The sequence below is a fragment of the Erigeron canadensis genome, chromosome 9, assembly GCF_010389155.1.
Source record: "Erigeron canadensis isolate Cc75 chromosome 9, C_canadensis_v1, whole genome shotgun sequence".
NCBI classification, from domain to species: domain Eukaryota; kingdom Viridiplantae; phylum Streptophyta; class Magnoliopsida; order Asterales; family Asteraceae; genus Erigeron; species Erigeron canadensis.
In genome coordinates this window covers 2,182,730-2,200,932 of record NC_057769.1, presented here as the reverse complement: position 1 = coordinate 2,200,932, position 18,203 = coordinate 2,182,730, and the positions used below count along the sequence as shown (strand labels likewise).

General features: G+C 33.4%; 3 protein-coding genes across 6 annotated transcripts; 1 reads left to right on the top strand and 2 right to left on the bottom strand.

Moving 5' to 3' along the window:
- Window positions 1-308: 308 nt before the first annotated feature.
- LOC122581409 lies at window positions 309-2,361 on the bottom strand. 4 transcript variants are annotated; one of them, XM_043753636.1, is made up of 2 exons: window positions 2,212-2,361; window positions 309-1,656 (listed from the first exon to the last, which is right to left on the bottom strand). In XM_043753636.1, exon 2 carries the CDS (start codon window positions 1,637-1,639, stop codon window positions 542-544), a length of 1,098 nt encoding a protein of 365 aa, XP_043609571.1. In that variant the 5' UTR covers window positions 1,640-1,656; window positions 2,212-2,361; the 3' UTR covers window positions 309-541. The 4 variants fall into 4 exon arrangements, with proteins under 4 accessions (XP_043609571.1, XP_043609574.1, XP_043609572.1 ...); XM_043753639.1 differs by having other exon boundaries at window positions 309-1,621; XM_043753637.1 differs by having other exon boundaries at window positions 309-1,618.
- Window positions 2,362-6,473: 4,112 nt separating this feature from the next.
- LOC122581631 (protein NCA1) lies at window positions 6,474-11,899 on the top strand. Its single transcript, XM_043753875.1, has 8 exons — window positions 6,474-6,606; window positions 7,575-8,015; window positions 8,548-8,779; window positions 9,025-9,170; window positions 9,294-9,381; window positions 10,241-10,387; window positions 11,019-11,168; window positions 11,537-11,899. Exons 2-8 carry the CDS (start codon window positions 7,588-7,590, stop codon window positions 11,591-11,593), a joined length of 1,248 nt encoding a protein of 415 aa, XP_043609810.1. The 5' UTR covers window positions 6,474-6,606; window positions 7,575-7,587; the 3' UTR covers window positions 11,594-11,899.
- Window positions 11,900-12,415: 516 nt separating this feature from the next.
- Window positions 12,416-17,512, bottom strand: LOC122581838 (nudix hydrolase 23, chloroplastic). Its single transcript, XM_043754146.1, has 7 exons — window positions 17,060-17,512; window positions 14,891-15,022; window positions 14,608-14,684; window positions 14,381-14,516; window positions 13,484-13,624; window positions 13,335-13,393; window positions 12,416-12,717 (listed from the first exon to the last, which is right to left on the bottom strand). Exons 1-7 carry the CDS (start codon window positions 17,309-17,311, stop codon window positions 12,657-12,659), a joined length of 858 nt encoding a protein of 285 aa, XP_043610081.1. The 5' UTR covers window positions 17,312-17,512; the 3' UTR covers window positions 12,416-12,656.
- Window positions 17,513-18,203: the final 691 nt, after the last annotated feature.

Genomic DNA, 18,203 nt, shown 5'->3' with positions numbered 1-18,203 from the left:
AAGTTGTAACATTGTTGTCTGGACGGCTTGCCAAATTTTGATTTACAAAGATTTGGATGTGGATTTTGAAAATGTTATGACATTGTGTTTCTGTTTCATGTCTTTCTATTATTTGAAGTTGTAACATTATTGTATGCGTGTTTGGCATATTCTGATATTAAAATCGAATTAGTTAACAAATAACACAAAAAGTTAAAAAATAAATAAATTGTGAATCAGGATTTTTGTTAACTGGAGTGAACTTTCTCACATTACAACATGTGGAAAAATATATATACAACAACAATAATAAAAAGACTATTAACTCGGAGCAGAATAATATGAGCATCTAATTGCATAACACTCTCAAGTCTCAAGAACCCAAGTCTTTTAAACGCATCTATTTGCAGAAAAAGAACTGTGTACAAAAGACACTTTGTAACAAGAAAATCACTCAGACTCGAGCAGCCGAGTCTTTAAGAGTCAATTGCAGAAACCTAATGTATATCATAGATATTTTGTACCATAAACTCAGCGTTACTGAAATCTCCATTGAGTTTCTCTAACGTAATCTCCTCCTCCTAGAGCGAGAACTTCCACTATCTACATCTGAAATTCTAGACGTTGAGGATTCATTTCTTCTCCTTGAAGTCGCAGAAACAGAGGCCCTTGATTCTGCTTCAGCGGTCTGGCTATCAGACTGCAACATACCAGCAATGCTCGACATCGAATGTCTATCAACCAATGAAAGCTCTTCTTGATTCCTTTCATCAGGGCGGTCACGAAAATAAGACTCGACAAAACTTTCTGCAGATGTAAGATTAGGGATAGTATCATCTTGATTTGGCAAGTCCACTTCAGTATCTGGTGAGGCATAAGGTTCTGTATCTCGTCGTCCACTTCTAATCCCTCTGGAAGTGAAAATCCTATTTAGCAACGGGGTAGTTGGGCTTTCTTGTGGATTGTCAGAAATTGGATCCCGGGTAAGATCAAATCTATTATCAAGTCGTCGAATCATATCAAACACCGGCATATTTACTGCATTTCTTTGAAACACTTGTCTCCAACTTTCAATTCTATTTGCTTGCGGCCTGCTTGGAATCTTAACACTTGAGCTTGAATCTACTACCTTACTTACAAGTGTGGCGTTTCCACGACAGTATATAGGAGTTATAGTTTTCATGGTTACTTCTCCTTTACAATTAGGACACTCTTTTGCATCAGAATGAACAAACAACCATCGGTAAAGACAGGGCCAACAAAACAAGTGACCACAACAAGTCACAACAGGTTCAGTAGCTAAATCCAAACAAATATTACAATCAAAGAAGCCACCTTCATCTCCATTATCCTTCTCGACATCCTTCTTATCACCATATCCGTTCGTGCTGACCACCCCAGAAGACGTTTCATCATCACCAGTACTACCACCTGCCAACAGGAGACCCGTGCTTCCAGTATTCACTGGAAAAGGAATAAGTCTCGAAACTGGCAGTAGAGGCTGCCTAGAAGCAGCACGATTGGAAACGACTTCTCTCATTGATCCAAGTAGCCAATCTTCAAAACTCATTGTATGTAGCTGATCATTTCGAGAAAAATGAACATCGGGGGCTAAATTAAGGTCAAGATTCATTCCATTCTGTTGCAAATTATCCCCCATTTATAATATACAAAACCCTTCAATATAATTAAAAATATCCAACAATATCAACATAAAATATTTTAACAAAAATTCACAAATCCATTCAATATGTTCAAGCCAACAATATTAAAAAATAAAACTTAAAATCTGTGTTCATGCCAACAATGTTTTATATAGACATATTTAAAACACCATGTAAATGTATTTACCAAATACATCAAAAATTTAATTTTTTAATCACCAGACCCTAAATTCATTAAATATATTTTTAATCCAAACAAACAAAGATTCAAACTTTATGTCAATTTGTATCAATCAAACAAAACCCAAATCCCAAAATCATATTACAAAAAATATATATAAATTTCCCCCATTTTTTTTTCAATTACTAATTAAAATTTTTTAATTTTTTACATGAATTAGACCACTAAAACCTATAAATCTAACAAAATTAATTCACACCCAGTAAAACTTACTGATTTCAGAGCTTAATTATAATAAAATTGTAAACTTAATAATTAAGTAAATTCGAAAAGGAATCAAGATTAGGGTTTTAATTAGGGGGAAAAAGGAATTAAGAGATAAAGAACCTTAATTGAAAAGGATCTGGATCGATAGAAGAAAGGATTGATCTCAGTGAATTCGCCATAGAGTGAGATACCTCCTTTTTCTGGTCATTTTTTTTTGGTTTTATTTTATTATTATTATTTTTTTGTGTGTGTTATTGTTGGGCTTGTCCAAATTTATTATTTATTTTTATCTTTTATCAAAATATAAACATGGTGATGATATTTAATTGTGAACTTTACTGATGAGATAGCGAGTGTTTACACGTTTTCATTTTTTGGATTTTAAGTGTGAAAGATTATGGTGTTTAATGCCATTATCAAAGAGTGGTGTAATATAAAAAGCAATTGTACAATTGTTTAGGGCGCGTTTGGTTCACATAATGTTTTTGGAATGAATGAAATTTTTTGAAGAAATTAGAATCTGAAGGAATGAAATTTAATGGGGTGTTTTTGATTTTTTGAGAATTTAAGTAACGGAAGGAATGAAATTCTTTCTCCATCCCCATTGAATGAAAATTTCATCAAATAATGGAATGTTTACATTCCCACGAAATGAGATTCTTTCTTCTTTGAACAACCAAACGCACTAAGGAATGGAATTCAATTCCAATTCCAATTCCATCAGATTCCATCAAATTATGTGAAACAAACGCGACCTTATTGTTTGTGATATTTAAAGAACACCATTTATTTATTTATATATGTGGTTATTTTTGAATTTTTATTTGTAACCTCAAAATAATATTTTTAAGACATAAAAAAATGTGACATAAACACTCTCGTTACATGCTACACATGTTATTTTGGTTAGTCATAGGAGATCACAAGTTTTGAAAGCTTACTTATGAAAAATCTACGATAAGGTGAAAATGTTTATAAAGAGAGTGTTGTTATAGGTGATGACACGAAGGGTGTACATCAATGAGTGTTTGTAGTGAAAGATTGTAAAGGATGTGGAGACAAAGAGAGCGATTCCGTATGTATGTATATAATATTTTTATAGATATTAATTGGATATTTCTGTATGTATGTATATAATATTTTTATAGATGTTGATTGGATATTTGTAGGAATGATGAATATGTTAGGGCTAATTGGTTTAAAATGTCTTAAACTTGTCACTTTTTTTCTTATTTGAAAGACAAAAGTAAAATTTTATATAACGTGAGGTATATCGTGAAGGACACTTTCTATTCGAGGGTCTAAAAATACCGGATGTAGGGATGACAAAAATACCCGTACCCGCACCCGATTTGACCGGGGAATCCCCGATTTGACCGGGGATGGGGACGGGGATGGGGATATAAATCTAACCCCTGATGGGGATGAGGGCGGGGATGGAAAACCGTAAATCCTCGAACTTCAAAATACTATATATTTATTAAATCACTTTAAGTTCTTATCTATGTTCTATAATCAATTTTAAGTTTAGAGCTTTTGTTTAATACTTTTTATATGTTATATTTTATTAATCATTTACTTAACATATATATTAATTTATACATAGAAAGAAAATTACCAATTACACATTCCCCTATATATCTTCTATTAAGTTAACTTCATGTTTATTCAAAAAAAGATATCCCGATACCCGATAGAAACGGATATAGGGATGTAATTTAATTCCCCGACGGGGACGGGGATAAGGATTACAAGTAAAAATCAGGTATAAGGATAGGGATTGAGACCCCTAACAATACCCGCCTCATTTCCATTCCTAACCGGATGGTTGTATTGTCACATGTAGGTTGGTTTTCTACATGTGGCTTGCCACTTGGCATCCACCTTGACAAGTTTTTTCCCTCGTTGATTTAACCAGATGATGAAATCCTAATTTTGAAATAAAAAAGTCCCAATTTAAATCATCATAACATATTTTCAATTTTCTTATGCCTAATTAATTTCCTAAACCATAAATTGGTCCGTAACAATAAAAAAATGCACTAGCCCATTATCTAACAAATTCTGATCACACTATCACAACCACCATAATTTTACTACAGCTTGACCCCTGGTTATTTCTAATTTCTACCCTAATTTATCACTTTCTTGTTGAAACACAAAATCTGGAATCTCAACAAATCAATAAAATATTACTTGATGATTAGTTGAAATGCAAAATGCAATTCATTCTCATCTTTTTTTTTTATTCGAAGCTAAAAAACTAAAAATCAAATGCAATGAAAGACAACTACCAAGATACAAAACTAAATATATGTATATATATGGTATATGTATATACATATTATGTATGTGTACATCAATGTACACAGAAAAATTAGGTTACTTTTATTGAGAAAGAAGTCGCCACCATCAAGATCCGTCGGCAGTGGCGAATAGCGATTCTTCAATGGTGGTGGTGGCAGCCTGAAGAACGGTTAGGGGTGTTCATCTGGTTTTCGGTCTATTTGGTTCGGGTTTTTCGTTTTTTTAATTTTTATTTTTCAAAACCAAAACCGAACCAAAACCTAATTCAAAATTAAAAAACCAAACCGAAAACCAAATTAGAATTCAGTTCGGTTTCGGTTTAAAACCGAAAAAACCAAATATGAAAAACACAATTTCACCTTTTTTTTTGTCTAAGTCGTGTTCAATCAAAATAGGTTCATAATTTCCATTTTCACCAATGTGGTAATTTAGACTTAAAACACAACATGGATAAATAAGTAAACATAACTCAAACTGCTAAACTCTTGTTTGTCATCAATATTAAAAAAAATTCCATCGAGTTCTTCATTGTTTGTCATTTGAATTTTTCTAATTTCGGGAAAAAGTTAACATAACAAATAGACATAAAAAGTAAAAAATACATAAATAATTATCCATACAAAAAAATACATGCATTAAATATTTTTAATAATACATTATAATAATATAAGTTATTCGGTTTTTCCGGTTTAACCAAATTCATTATCATATAACCATAACCAAACCAAAAACCACATATTTAATTTGGTTTTGGTTACAAACCAAACCCAAAACCAAATTCAAAAACGGTTTGGTTTTTTTCGGTTTTTTAAACAGTTCGGTTTACAGTTTAACCGGGTAAAAACCAAACCGCGAACACCCCTAAGAACGACGACATTGGTGGAAGGTGCAGGGGTGGTTCGGGGCAAATGGGATTTTTTGGACTATGGCAGCAGCTTCGTGTAGCATTTTTCTTTTCTTCTTTGTTTCTTTTCAGATTTAGTGAATACTAATGGAATCGTTGACGTTGACATTTCTTTGTAAAACCCTAAAAAAAAGAAAGTAACTTTATGGTAATGTAAACAGGGCCATGAATCTGATAAAGATGGAAGGTTTACGGGCGAATCGATGATGATTAATTTGCAACAGATAATGATGGTGATGATGATGGCTAGGACACCAGAAAGAAAGATTATGACGGTGATGATTAGTTTGTTTCCAGATATATTTTTGATGATTGATATGATGGTGAAAATATATATAATATATAATAATAATAATACATATATGTATATTCAGGCTACAGTACAATGGTCAACACACCACTTTTGCTAACGTGTTAGTCAAACTTGGTCAAAAACACACAAAACTAGTACACGTAGACTTCAAATACCGGATGGTGGTTTTTGGTCTCTATATTATATGAGAAATGTCACGAATACCCCACATTATATGAAATTTTGCGTCGCCACCTTAAATAAGAAAAAGTGACAAGTAGAGGACCTTTTAAACCAATTAATTGTTTTGAGTAAAAAATGTTTATGAGAAAGAGGTTTGAAAAACTTATTTGACATGCTGATTAGGATGTTTATAGGAAAAATGACTTGAACTGATGCAGACAATCCAAGATGAGTTAGAGCTTTTATTGGGTTTAGGGTCTTGAAAATTGAAATGTATTATACATATATGTTTATTGGATATATCCGAAGACATGTGACAACCATATTAGTTGTCACAGCCCAATGCCACGCTATCATATGCATACAATGAACACTCGAGTATTTTATTACAATAAACATTCTTAATTCATGTATATTTTAATAGGTAGTAATGTGTTGTCTTGAATGTTAACGGTTAACTATTAACTCGCTTTTAATTTTTTCTTTTATTTATAACAAGTCTTATTTTTGTTAAATGGTATGATAATCTCACTCTAACTCTTAAAATTAATGTTGACGTGAAAAAAAGTTTAAATAGGTAATAATAATAATTGGAGCATATGGTTAAAACGAAAACAGAAAGTTAAGCTCACGCCAAAATCCAAAGTAGTCACACTGTACATCTATTACAGAAACGACGTCGCATCTCCTCTATCCAAAAAAATCAACAAAGGCTCCCAATCACACCAATAATTTTCCATCAATTCAATAATTAAACACACACAAAAAATCCCAAATTTATTTTTAATAGTAAATCATCAAATTTATACAAATCAATCTCCTTTTACAGGTTTAATTTCAATCTCTCATCATTTTCATTTATTTAATTTCTATTGATTCCCATTTAATTCAATTAACTCGTCTAAAAATCCCTTCAATTTTTTTTTTTGTAGCTTTAATTTTGAGCTCCAAAACCCTAATTTCCCTGCACGTATATAGATTGATCATCATATGGGTATAGATAATATATGCAACTAAAATGTTCAATTTTGTTTAAAATTGATTAATTTTACGAGGATCACAATTTTTTTGTTGTTGTTGCCCAATTAGGGTTTCTAGGGTTTTAATTGTTAATAAAGATTGAAGATTTATCATTTATGATTGTATTGTTGTGTACACACACACACTATATAATTATGATTATTATTCAGGGTGTTTAAAAAAAGGTTTTTTTTTTAATAGGATTGTAAAAAAAAACTTGCTTTTGTATGTATTGAACTTTCATTTTTCGCAGTTTGATGTATCTGTCGTCTTATGACGCGTAAACTGCTAACGCGGTTGTGGCAACTTATGCGGTAGGCACATTAATAAAAAAGGTACACATTACCTAATTGATACGTACAAAAACAAGAATTGTAACTTAGGGAGTGTTTCAGTTGCATTTCAGGGTAGAGAATCTGATTATGGCATTTGCAAAACGCATATAATATGATATAGTGTTTGACAGACTAATATCTGAAAAAGTTGATTGTGTTCTCTTAGAGAAAAGTGTGGCTTTGAAGAATTAGGTCCAGCCCTGCTATTTGGAAGCATCATTCTTCAAACACGAAATCGTTTTTTTGCAAACATAGTTGCAATTTGCTTACTTCTGATGTGCCAATGGCACATATATTTTGAATTTCACAATCATCTATACTACACATTATTATTTAAATTACATAATTTGCTTTCTTTCAGTAATGGAATACTATGATTCTACTTGGAGTACATGTTTTTCTGTTGTGAGTAATTTGAGAAAATTATTACTTTGTTTTACAGAGTTTTGACCAAGATGACACCTGTTGGTCCGTTTGTTAAAGCTTCTAGGCCTGATGACGGATCTTCAAAAAGGTCTAGTGAATTCCAAAGTAAGCAGCAGGGATGCCCTATGAGTAAGGAAGTCCAAAATAAGCAGCAGGGATGCCCAATGAGTAAGGAAATCCAAAATAAGCAGCATGGATGCCCGATGAGTAAGGACACTCAAAATAAGCAGCATGGATGTCCGATGAGTAAGGATACTCAAAGTAAGCAGCAGGGATGCCCAGTGAGCAAGGAAACTCAAAATAAGCAAGATTCTGGAGAGTCCAATGTCATTCCTGCAAAATGCCCTTTTGGATATGATTCTCAAACTTTCAAGCTGGGCCCATTTAGTTGCCTAATATGCCAAGCACTACTCTTCGATAGTAGCAGATGTGTTCCCTGTACCCACGTCTTTTGCAAGTAAATACACAAAGCTATAAGCTTCTTTTTGTGTGCTTATGTGTATTCATTGAGGGTTGTTTTGAATTACAACTGATCATCTAAAGTAGAAGTAAGAATTATTTTGTGGCCAACTAAATAGATCACACTATTGATGTACTTATTATTTAGAAGTCGAACTCCGATAATCAGTCTCTACCAATCGAAACAAAACTATCAATTATTTAACGGTGACGCGAAATTACCAAATTTTACATTTTGATTCGAAACACTAGTATTCCCATTTAACAAAATGTTTACTTTATTTTTTCACAATGTCCTTTTTTGGTATTTTATCTGTTGATCCCTCGAATTGTCAAAGTTTTAAACACTCGAATATCTAATACTTCATTTGCTACAACTTCAAAAAGGTAAAACCACATCTACACATATCCTGTTTATTGAATATCATATGATCACTTGAGAATATTCAAACACCTTTTTGATGAGCTCTTTTTATCCTTCATTGCACTTTATTGATTGTTACGGCTCTTCTTTTCTTATGTTAATACAGAGCATGCATATCACGTTTCAATGATTGTCCTTTATGCGGTGCTGACATTGAGAAAATAGAAGCCGATGCAAATCTTCAAAGTGTAGTGGATCGCTTTATTGATGGTCATGCTAGAATTAAGCGGTCCCCACTTGATACAGATGAAAAGCAAGCAGTTGGTGAGAAGAAAACAGTGATATATGAAGATGTCTCCTTGGAGAGGGGTGCTTTCTTGGTTCAACAAGCTATGAGAGTAAGTCACAGTTACATTAATAAGCATGTTGTTAGGATGAAGTTAGAAAGAGGAGTTGAACTTGAAAAATCTAGATTTTCTGTGAATTTTTTATTTCTTTAGATAGGTTTGTAAATATAGGTTCAACGTCCCAATACTTAAAAATGTAACTTTCAGAACCCACATCAAACACTCCCAGAATTTTGTTGACTCACAAAGTCACAATTTCTTGCTCAGCTTCACTAAATGTCGTTCATCACATGTAGGCATTTCGTGCAAATAACGTAGAAAGTGCAAAATCAAGACTAAGTATATGTGCACAAGATATCCGAGAACAGTTGGAAGTAGCAGGGAACACATCTGAGCTATGCTCACAGTTAGGAGCTGTACTGGGCATGCTTGGTGACTGCTGGTATGCATTATATGTGCTATAGCCTATAGCTTTTAATGACACTATCTGTTGATTTTTATGCGTGCTTGCCTTTTTTTATATTAATAATGATTCCCCCCAGTAATGAGGCATTTCTTTCTGCAGTCGTGCAATGGGAGATGGTAAATCTGCAGTTGCTTATTTTGATGAGAGTGTCTCATTCCTTTCAAAAGTAGAAACAGATGACCTAGAGGTAAAAATAGTCTAGTATGTCATACGCATAGCAGTTAGACATATTTTACCTGCTTACCTACCAATGGGTGGATCTAGGTTAATGTTTATGTCGAATGGGAGAAGCCAAAGATTTGACTAGAATGGAAAAGGCTTCGAATTGTGTTCAAATTCAAGTTTACTCTTAACCCAGGTTTATTTAAAAGTTAGCTTACCTATACCTATCAATATATCTATATAAAAATCGTTTGGCTATAGTCTTAAAATTTGAAATTTTAAGAACACTGTAATTACTAAATTGTCTTTTGAATTGACACAAAATGGCAAGTTTATCAATAGGCAACAAGTCAACATTAATTATTTTGTTAACAATAAAAACACAATACTTCTTTAAATAATTAAATGTAGTGTAGGAAATCTCTTTTACACCACTACTGTCCACTGACAAAGCTGGCAGCCAGTGGAGCCAGACAATGTCTGCCCATCACCATTAACCTCATATCTTTACTTAAAATTTAGATTTCTTTTTAATCTTAAAAAAATTAAAATTTATTAACGTCCATGCATTGCATGGGTACAATTCTAGTTGATATTAGCTTGGCTTTTTATGATTAAAAAAATTTATAAATTGAATAAAGAAGGCTTTGTGGGCCGGCCAAACACGACAGACCTGTTTTGACTTGCTTTAAAAGTCACTCGTTTTGACCCATTACTTAAACCCTCTATTTTACCGTTTCTATACAATTGTAGCTTGTTCCCACTTCCCAGCTTCCGATGTTTTATTGTAACCACGTCCGAATCTTCTTTTATATGGTTTCCTCGAAATGAAAAGGTTACTTGTAGGTCGGGATACGTTCTTAATCTCAGTGAAATTTTTGCAGGTCACACATACGCTTTCAGTTTCCTTGAATAAAATTGGCGATCTTAAGTATTATGAAGGTGACTTGCAAGCTGCGAGGGACCACTACTTTCAGGCTTTAGAAGTTCGTCGAAATGCTATCAAGGATTCTTCTAAAGCTCCATCTCAGGTTAGTAACTTTTTTGGTACGTTTGATGTAAAATATTATGACCGGTCAATATCCATGTTTGACTTCTTATGAAAAAACGAGTGTATGATCAAGAGTTGGCAATTTCAACCCTCTAGCTAATGAATGCATTGGTTTGGGTTTTGTTCTAACAAAAGGAAATTAAACTGGCTTAATTGGTTGAAAGACATTCAGTCTACTTGTTTGATGCATAGAACCTCAAAATTTTCTATTCCAGAAAAGTAGATTATTGTTAGAATAACTTTTTACCATCATACTCAAGACATTACATTCATAATTAAAGATGGCAAATTGAGAAGAAAATCATCATGGGTCAACCTGACAAACCTGTATGTAAGTTGACCTAAACCTATTTTGACCACCTAACGTCCTAACCCACCCACTGTCACCTTTACTTCACGACTATACAAGTGCAACTAGATAACCTAATCTATACCACAGTATCTGAGAAAGGCTTCAACCATTAGGAACATATTTGCAACTGTTTTGGACCTGTTGTGACTAATTTTCTGATAAGGCGAATATTGACATCATATTTCATTGCAGTATGTCTGATATTGGGCAATTTGATCTTTACATTCCACATGATTTTATTCTTTTTTGTTCTTTCCAGGTTCTTGATGTGGCTGTATCTCTTGCAAAAGTTGCCGATGTTGATAGAAATCTTGATGCAGAGGATGCAGCAACAGAAGGGTTTCAAGAAGCCATAAGCTTGTTAGAATCTTTAAAAATTAACTCTGAAGAAAATGCACTCGAACAGCGGGTAAATATCTTATCTTCCCAGTAATCAAATACAATAAATAATTGTTGGAAATGAAAAGTTCAGAGGTGATGGTTTCAGCTCATTGACCTAAACATGGGGCGGTTCATATTCATATCTAATGGGTCAAACCTGTAAAACTAAAAAGCTTGGCTAAAAAGGAAATGTGTCAAATGGTTAAAATCTTCCCAAGGTGTATACCTGCGGTATCGCTATTGTGTATAGTTTTTGTAATACGAGTGATATCTAATACGTTAGCTGTGTTGACTTTTATTTGTTTTGACATAAACCCAACCAGCGTGACTCTAAACAAGTATATGTATATTTTGACATGGTATACACGTCTAATATCGTTCTTCTTCTATCTGTAGCGACTATCGGTGCTAGATTTTCTTAATAGTCAACTCTCCAAGAAGCAATCTGACTGAATTTCAAATCGGAATGATGAGCCGTCTCTCACTTCTCCATAGAACCACTAGCTTTCCAGTTTAGTGAGTTCATAGTAGGGGCTGTTGAAGTTGATATATCCCTTTCCTTATGTAATATAAGGAGCTAAGTCGTACATTGCTCAAGAATAATCTGTAATGCTCATTTTCTGGTTTTTCTTGTATGTACTATGAAGCATTGGAGGTGAGCATTTTGGTGTGTACTGCAGCACATTTTGTATCTTGTACTGTAATTGCTCGTGTAAATAAACCTATATTGTAACTTTTGAAACACTTTTTTATGGTTCATTATATGTGTTTATGCACTAGTTAATTAGTTATTGTCAAGTGAACTCTTCTAACCGATATCTTTGTTTGTCATCAACAATTTGAGAGTGGGTCAAACTGTGTTGGCTAGAGTTAAAAAACATGCCAACAAAAATGGTTCTTTTGCGTGGAAGATTTTCCCCAAGAACAAAAATGCTATATATTATGATAAATCTAACTCTGCAAATAAAATGATTTACTGTTAGTATTCTATGCATCGCTAGTACCAACTGTTTAACACGTTCTCATTTTAGATTTTTTTTCATAACCAATTTCCTGATACATAAATTGACCCATTCATATATAGCACCTGGAAAGAGAAGAGCCTCTGCAAATTTAGATATATTTATCGCGAATGCAATTTTTGTATGTAGTATGAATTATGAAGTATCTAAAACTACCAATCATTCTAAGCTAGAAGCTTTTTGCTGTAATTTAATTCATTAAAGATGTCACATTCCTCTAATTTGTACGTTTTCTTAAAGAGAACAATAAAAATTGAAAACAAAAGTTCATATATTTCTGAAAGAATTTCTCGGACTTCTGTAACCTTCCTGATGATTGATCAAAATGAAATCATCCCTGGTTAAGAAAGCTTTACAAACACTACAAGTTTAGAAACACTCCACCGTCCTAATATACAACTTTACATCAGGGCCAGTTTGGGCATTGTCATGGGGCGAAAGCTGGAGTCACATTTTGCAAAATGAAAACCAACTCAACTTTCATTGGTCTTCTGTCAAGTCTGCATATGGTAGCCAAGAGTAAATGCATGAATTTCTGAAGGACCCGTTCCAGGCCTGCCAATAACCACAATCACTTGTAAAAAAACTAAAATATTTAACGAGGAAAGAATGAGAAAAATGTGTCTTACTCTCCTCTCATATAAGTACCGTCTAGGTGTTCCAGTATTAATATTAACAGAGGTGGGAAAATGGGAGGGGAGGGTCAGCAAGTAAATTTTAGTAAAGGTCAGGTTCACCTGAAACACTCTTGTCCAACTTGAAATATAAATTATTATCTGTTCTGTATATAACTGGTGTGATACATGTGGTTACTAAAACTATACTACAGTATTACAATAGAGCTCCACTACTTCAAAGTTCAAAGAGTTCTGCTTTTAAGTAATATATTTCATCTAACCCATTTGACTAACAAAAATTAGTAGAACATAACCAAAATTGACCCATTTGGATGTCAACAAGTAGATGTCATATGTGGAAGTTTGCCCATTGGTCGTATTCCCCATTTAGTTAATATGCTTAACATAACTACTTTTGACATAACACCACTTTAATAAGCAAAATCGGTCATTTCATTCCCTAGTAGATTAAAAAGTACAACAAATTAATATCATGAGCATAGATTGAATATAAACTACCAAACAAACTATTCCAGGACACCATGATCAAGATACCTCTTGTTGATGATCACATAGTGATACTTGGGTTTTCCGACCTTGATGTCCTCGATGTACTACATAAAACAGAGCAGAAAGAAAACAAATGAACCACTTAAATTTCCAAGAAAAAACAGAACACAAAGAACATCAGCAAGAGCACTTACCAAGTTCAAGGTAACAAGCATTGACGAAAAGGAAAGAGATTCATAAGGGATTTCGTCAAGTGCAAAAAGTCGACAGTCTGATGATTCGGGGCCAGGTGAAAAGTGTGGCGTCAGCAACTTCGCCAAGAATATTATGTAACTCTGCCCCAAAAGAATGAGTCAGAATACCATAGCAATTGAATGAAAGAGGACACTGAGATTTGGTCATTCAATCATTGCTTCCTGTTACAAGCAGTCATCTTTTATTTGAAACACATAAAAGAACGCTATAGTTTACAAGAATAGTTAATTTTTGACAAGCATGCACGCAAGTACAATTGCAGATATAACACTCATGTTCTCTCAGCTTGTCTAAATATCGCATTCGTGCAAAATGGGAAAAAGAAGAAAGAAAGAGAATAGGATGTTATCAGGGCAGTGTTTGGATTACCGTTTTTGAAGTGACTATGCAAAACTGAAATATCAGAATCATATTTCCAGTTCTAATGAAACAGGATGCAGGAGATAATGTTTGGAATGCTTCTGCTCTTTTAAGTTGTAAAATTCAGATTGATCTATAATAGCATTTGGCGGATTCTGCTTTTAGGAAACTATTCAATAAATGGCCAAAAAGAACATCTTTTCTATAAAAAGAGAGGTGTCATGTGAAATGGAAGTGAAAGGCTCCAGCATTAGGTAATGTGTTTTACCATTTGATAACCAGCTTGTTGCAGCTAATATGAAACTGATTATGCAAAGTTACGGAGTACTATTCTAACAACCACCTAAAAGAATTAAAAAGCAGAATCTGTTTATAGAAACATAAGAAACCGATTATCAAAATTTCAAGTCACAATAATCAACTAATCAGTTTCTCATTGTGACAGAGAGCCACATGTTGATGTCATCATGTCTTACTTGGCCTATGAGAGGGATGTCTAACTGAGCAAAAGTGGAAAGAACTTCCACTTTTGCCCCTGCTTCTTCCCACGTCTCCCTAACTGCTCCTTCAGTAGCTGACTCCCCGACCTCCATGTAACCCGCTGGTAGAGTCCTGCAAATAAAGGTTCATTCATTGAACATTATTTGGTATGTTGTTATCATCTGATGAATTCAAGTAGTAGGTTATTATAAAAAGTACATACCAAAGACCATAAGAAGGTTGGATATTCCGCTTGCATAGCAAGATTTTGTTATCATGCTCAATTAAGCATCCAACAACCTGAAAGTATCAACTTTTGGATTATAGACAATGTATAATGATCAAATGCCTAATATAACCTCAATATTAGCGGACCAATTTCTTATTATTACTAACAGTAAAGAGGGTGCAGTAACAATTGCTTGAAAGACTGACCAAACCTGTCAGATATCCGTAGACTCGCTTAATCGTGTTTAGTTTGTATAGGAGTGGATAGGAAAGTATACCATTTTTGGATTCTCGTATAATATTTTTCCACAAAGGGTACAAACTGCTCGTTCTTTCTCCTCTCCCTCTGGTATTACGTATTTTGTTGGGCCACCACATGACTGACAGAAATTAATCTTACGGGGACTGCCCTGCACAGTGGTGATGTTGCAAATGAGTGGCAAAAGGTGGTGAGCATAGAAAGAAATGGGGTAAAACATGCACATATAAGCAACATACATACATGTACCATATGTTCACATAAAGATCAGAAAACAAAGCTTAAATTCAAACTTGAGCTCATAAGATGCTACCCATGCATTGGATATAGGCTCTTCATCTGTGAAATTAACCATGCATTGGATATAGGCTCTTCATCTGTGAACTATTACTTTTAGTCGATTCTATAAAAAGCAATTTTGACAGACGTGATGCAATAGTGGTGCATTGTTTATTTGTAGACCTGATTTAGTAGTACATTATTAAATTTAGTACAAATGCCCAACTTAGGGGCATTATTGACTGTACAAAAAGATTCTTTGAGATTCGGCAATTTAAACAAGGTTGCCTGATTATTGAACTTATTGAAGCATTTTTTTCAGTTTTCGGGGGTGATCTACACAGAAAAGTGTCGTAAAAATGGTTGCTAATGTGGTTCTTAACATTGAGTTATAAGATTGGGGAACCTGACATAACGTTCAAACCTCATCTAGTGCAAACTAGAAAGAAAGAAAATGACAACTCTTGTTTGGCGATGCGAGTCCCCATTTGGAAGAACTTCACCTGGTCCAAGTTTTGTCTAGCGGTGGATTAGTCCGCCAAGATGCCAGATGCCACCGTTACCACACAAAAAAATGTTATTTTATGAATACAATAGATAATATGACCAGCAAACCTGGTCTGAGCTATTAAACTTTAAACATAAGCCGTTTGGATAATTCTCTCCACAAAGTAAAGGCTTTTTAGCTTTATCTAAACACAAAAGCTAAGAAGCCCCTTCAAAAATCTTAGCCAAACACCCCCTAATTAAACAAGACACATTTAAATATTCATACTCACACCTTAGAAAAAACAATAAGGAGGTGCTTGGTTGGGGCCTTGGGGGTATTTACTATTTAGGGGTGGGGAACGGATAAAATAATGAATAACAATGCTTTGTTAAGAATAATGTGGTTAATGAATAGTTAAAGTAGATAATGTGCCATTATGGACTAAATTGGGGGGAACGGTTATTTATACCCACTAACTTTCCTGCACAATTGTTGCTACCAAGTTCTTATCTTCTTTTATTTTTATCTCATCCATCCCTTCATTCTTCTTTTCCTCCATCAAAAAACTATCACATATTGTTGCTACAACAATATATCACAAATGTATCTTATACATACAAAAAAAGGGAAAATCCACCGATTAAAGCAAATTAATTAGTGATTCAAACACCACTAAAGGTATCTCTTTTTATTTCACTTTCGATGTCGAGTGGTTAGTTATTACGAGTAATTGTTTTTTGAATACATCGGTAATCAATTTTTTTTGGAATAGAAACTACTAATCAAAGTCATAATAAAGCTCATAGTTCTTATCAAAGGCAAATGACATCAAGATCCTTTTCATCTTTAGATATAGGAAAGGATTAAAATGAGTTATAAATTAACGTGAGTGACACTATGTTCTTATTTTGTTACGGGGGTTTATAGCCATGTCGGATGAGCAAGATAATGCGGAAGATGGGGGAAAGTTGGTGATACATAATTGTAAATAATTATTTTCGTTTATCATCTTAAAAGATTTGGTAATAGTTATAAAAGAGCTTATTGATGAACTTGTTAATTATCAAGCAATATATAAGATAATGGTAATGATTATAAAGAAACTAACAAGCAATATCAATGCAATGGAAAAACCCATTCCCTTTTTGTCTCCCATTCCTTGTTTCGAACCAAACGGCCCCTTTAATATAACCCTTGATCAAGATACAATACACAGTTTATGCTACAATACTTATCATGTCAATTATGCCTATACAATACAAATCATTACACCAAGCAATAACAAAAAATAAAATATGATTTCATTTCACTATTCAAGATAATAATGACCCACAAAATGTATATCGGCAAATACAAACAATGCTATTTTTTGAAATGTAAATTTTCATATAAAGTTAACACCTTTATCGAAAAACTTACAGTTGTTCTAAAAGTAGGAGATGAAGATGATGAAATGACATCTGGGCTTGATTCCGAACGAATCGAAGTAGCTCGAAAATGTCGAAAACAAGGGGTTCTTGAAGAATTTGTTAGTAAAAGGGGTGGTGGTCTTGTTCTTGAACAACAAGATAATGATGATGATTTTGAAATAAAGTTATAATTTTTATGAATCTTTAATCTATGAAAAAGAAACATACATGAAGAACCAATAAATTGTATGCTTCTAAGCATGATTTTTAATTTTATTTAAGGATAAAATGTATAGAAAAATATATGTATTTACATCCAATTCAAGAAAATCTTTGGGAGAAAAAAGGATGAAGGATTAAAGAATCTTTGAATCTTTATTTTGTTGGGAATTTGATGATTTATTTGAATTGAGTGAATACCTGAATGGATTTTGTTGTTTACATATATCCTTTTTGTTTTTGTTTTTATTTAATTTGATGATTCCCCAAATCCAGTTGTGGAGATCATTAATCTCTGTCCTAAATTTTCGTACTTGAAAGACCAAACAACAACAATGGTTCTTGTACTATGATTCAATCTCAGGTTTGGTCCTTCACTAAAACAGTGAAAAGGACTGTGAATGGATATTATTTAATTGATTCATAAGACTTTGGAACAACTAGAAAATTATAAAAATGAAACTATAATTTTTGAACAATAAAAGGCCAGTAATCAAGTCCGGCAATGGGTTTTCCAACAGGCCTTACAAGAAGCTCTAGGAACCCTGAATAGTTGTTTAAACAGCGAGTTACATTTACGTACTATCAGTGCCAATATTGGCATTTTGGGGCGATGAAACAAATAACGGATTAGTCCTTCTACTTTAGACATTATTTTTGATTTATTTTTTTTTCAAAAAAGAATTAAGAAATACTCATGGTAACCATTCAAGCCGACGAAATTAGCAATATTATCCGTGAACGTATTGAGCAATATAATAAAGAAGTAAAGATTGTTATTTTTTTACCGAGGGTAACATCTGTCATTTAACCGAAAATGATTGATGGAACCGTCACAATTGTGCGACCAAATATTTTATCTTTATACTTTTAGTTGTAACCAAAATTATAGGTTGCGTAGGTGACTCAACAATAATATAGAATTAGGCGATTGT

Excerpts from the sequence above, each read along its gene's own strand:
- LOC122581409 (XM_043753636.1), bottom strand. The coding sequence starts at position 1,639 with ATGGGGGATAATTTGCAACAGAATGGAATGAATCTTGACCTTAATTTA.
- LOC122581631 (XM_043753875.1), top strand. The coding sequence starts at position 7,588 with ATGACACCTGTTGGTCCGTTTGTTAAAGCTTCTAGGCCTGATGACGGA. Across the intron at positions 8,780-9,024 it reads TGGTTCAACAAGCTATGAGA|GCATTTCGTGCAAATAACGT; the intron begins GTAAGTCACAGT and ends CATCACATGTAG. Across the intron at positions 9,382-10,240 it reads TAGAAACAGATGACCTAGAG|GTCACACATACGCTTTCAGT; the intron begins GTAAAAATAGTC and ends AAATTTTTGCAG.
- LOC122581838 (XM_043754146.1), bottom strand. The coding sequence starts at position 17,311 with ATGCTTAGAAGCATACAATTTATTGGTTCTTCATGTATGTTTCTTTTT. Across the intron at positions 14,685-14,890 it reads TATACGAGAATCCAAAAATG|GTTGTTGGATGCTTAATTGA; the intron begins GTATACTTTCCT and ends TGATACTTTCAG. Across the intron at positions 13,625-14,380 it reads ACATCCCTCTCATAGGCCAA|AGTTACATAATATTCTTGGC; the intron begins GTAAGACATGAT and ends CTTTTGGGGCAG.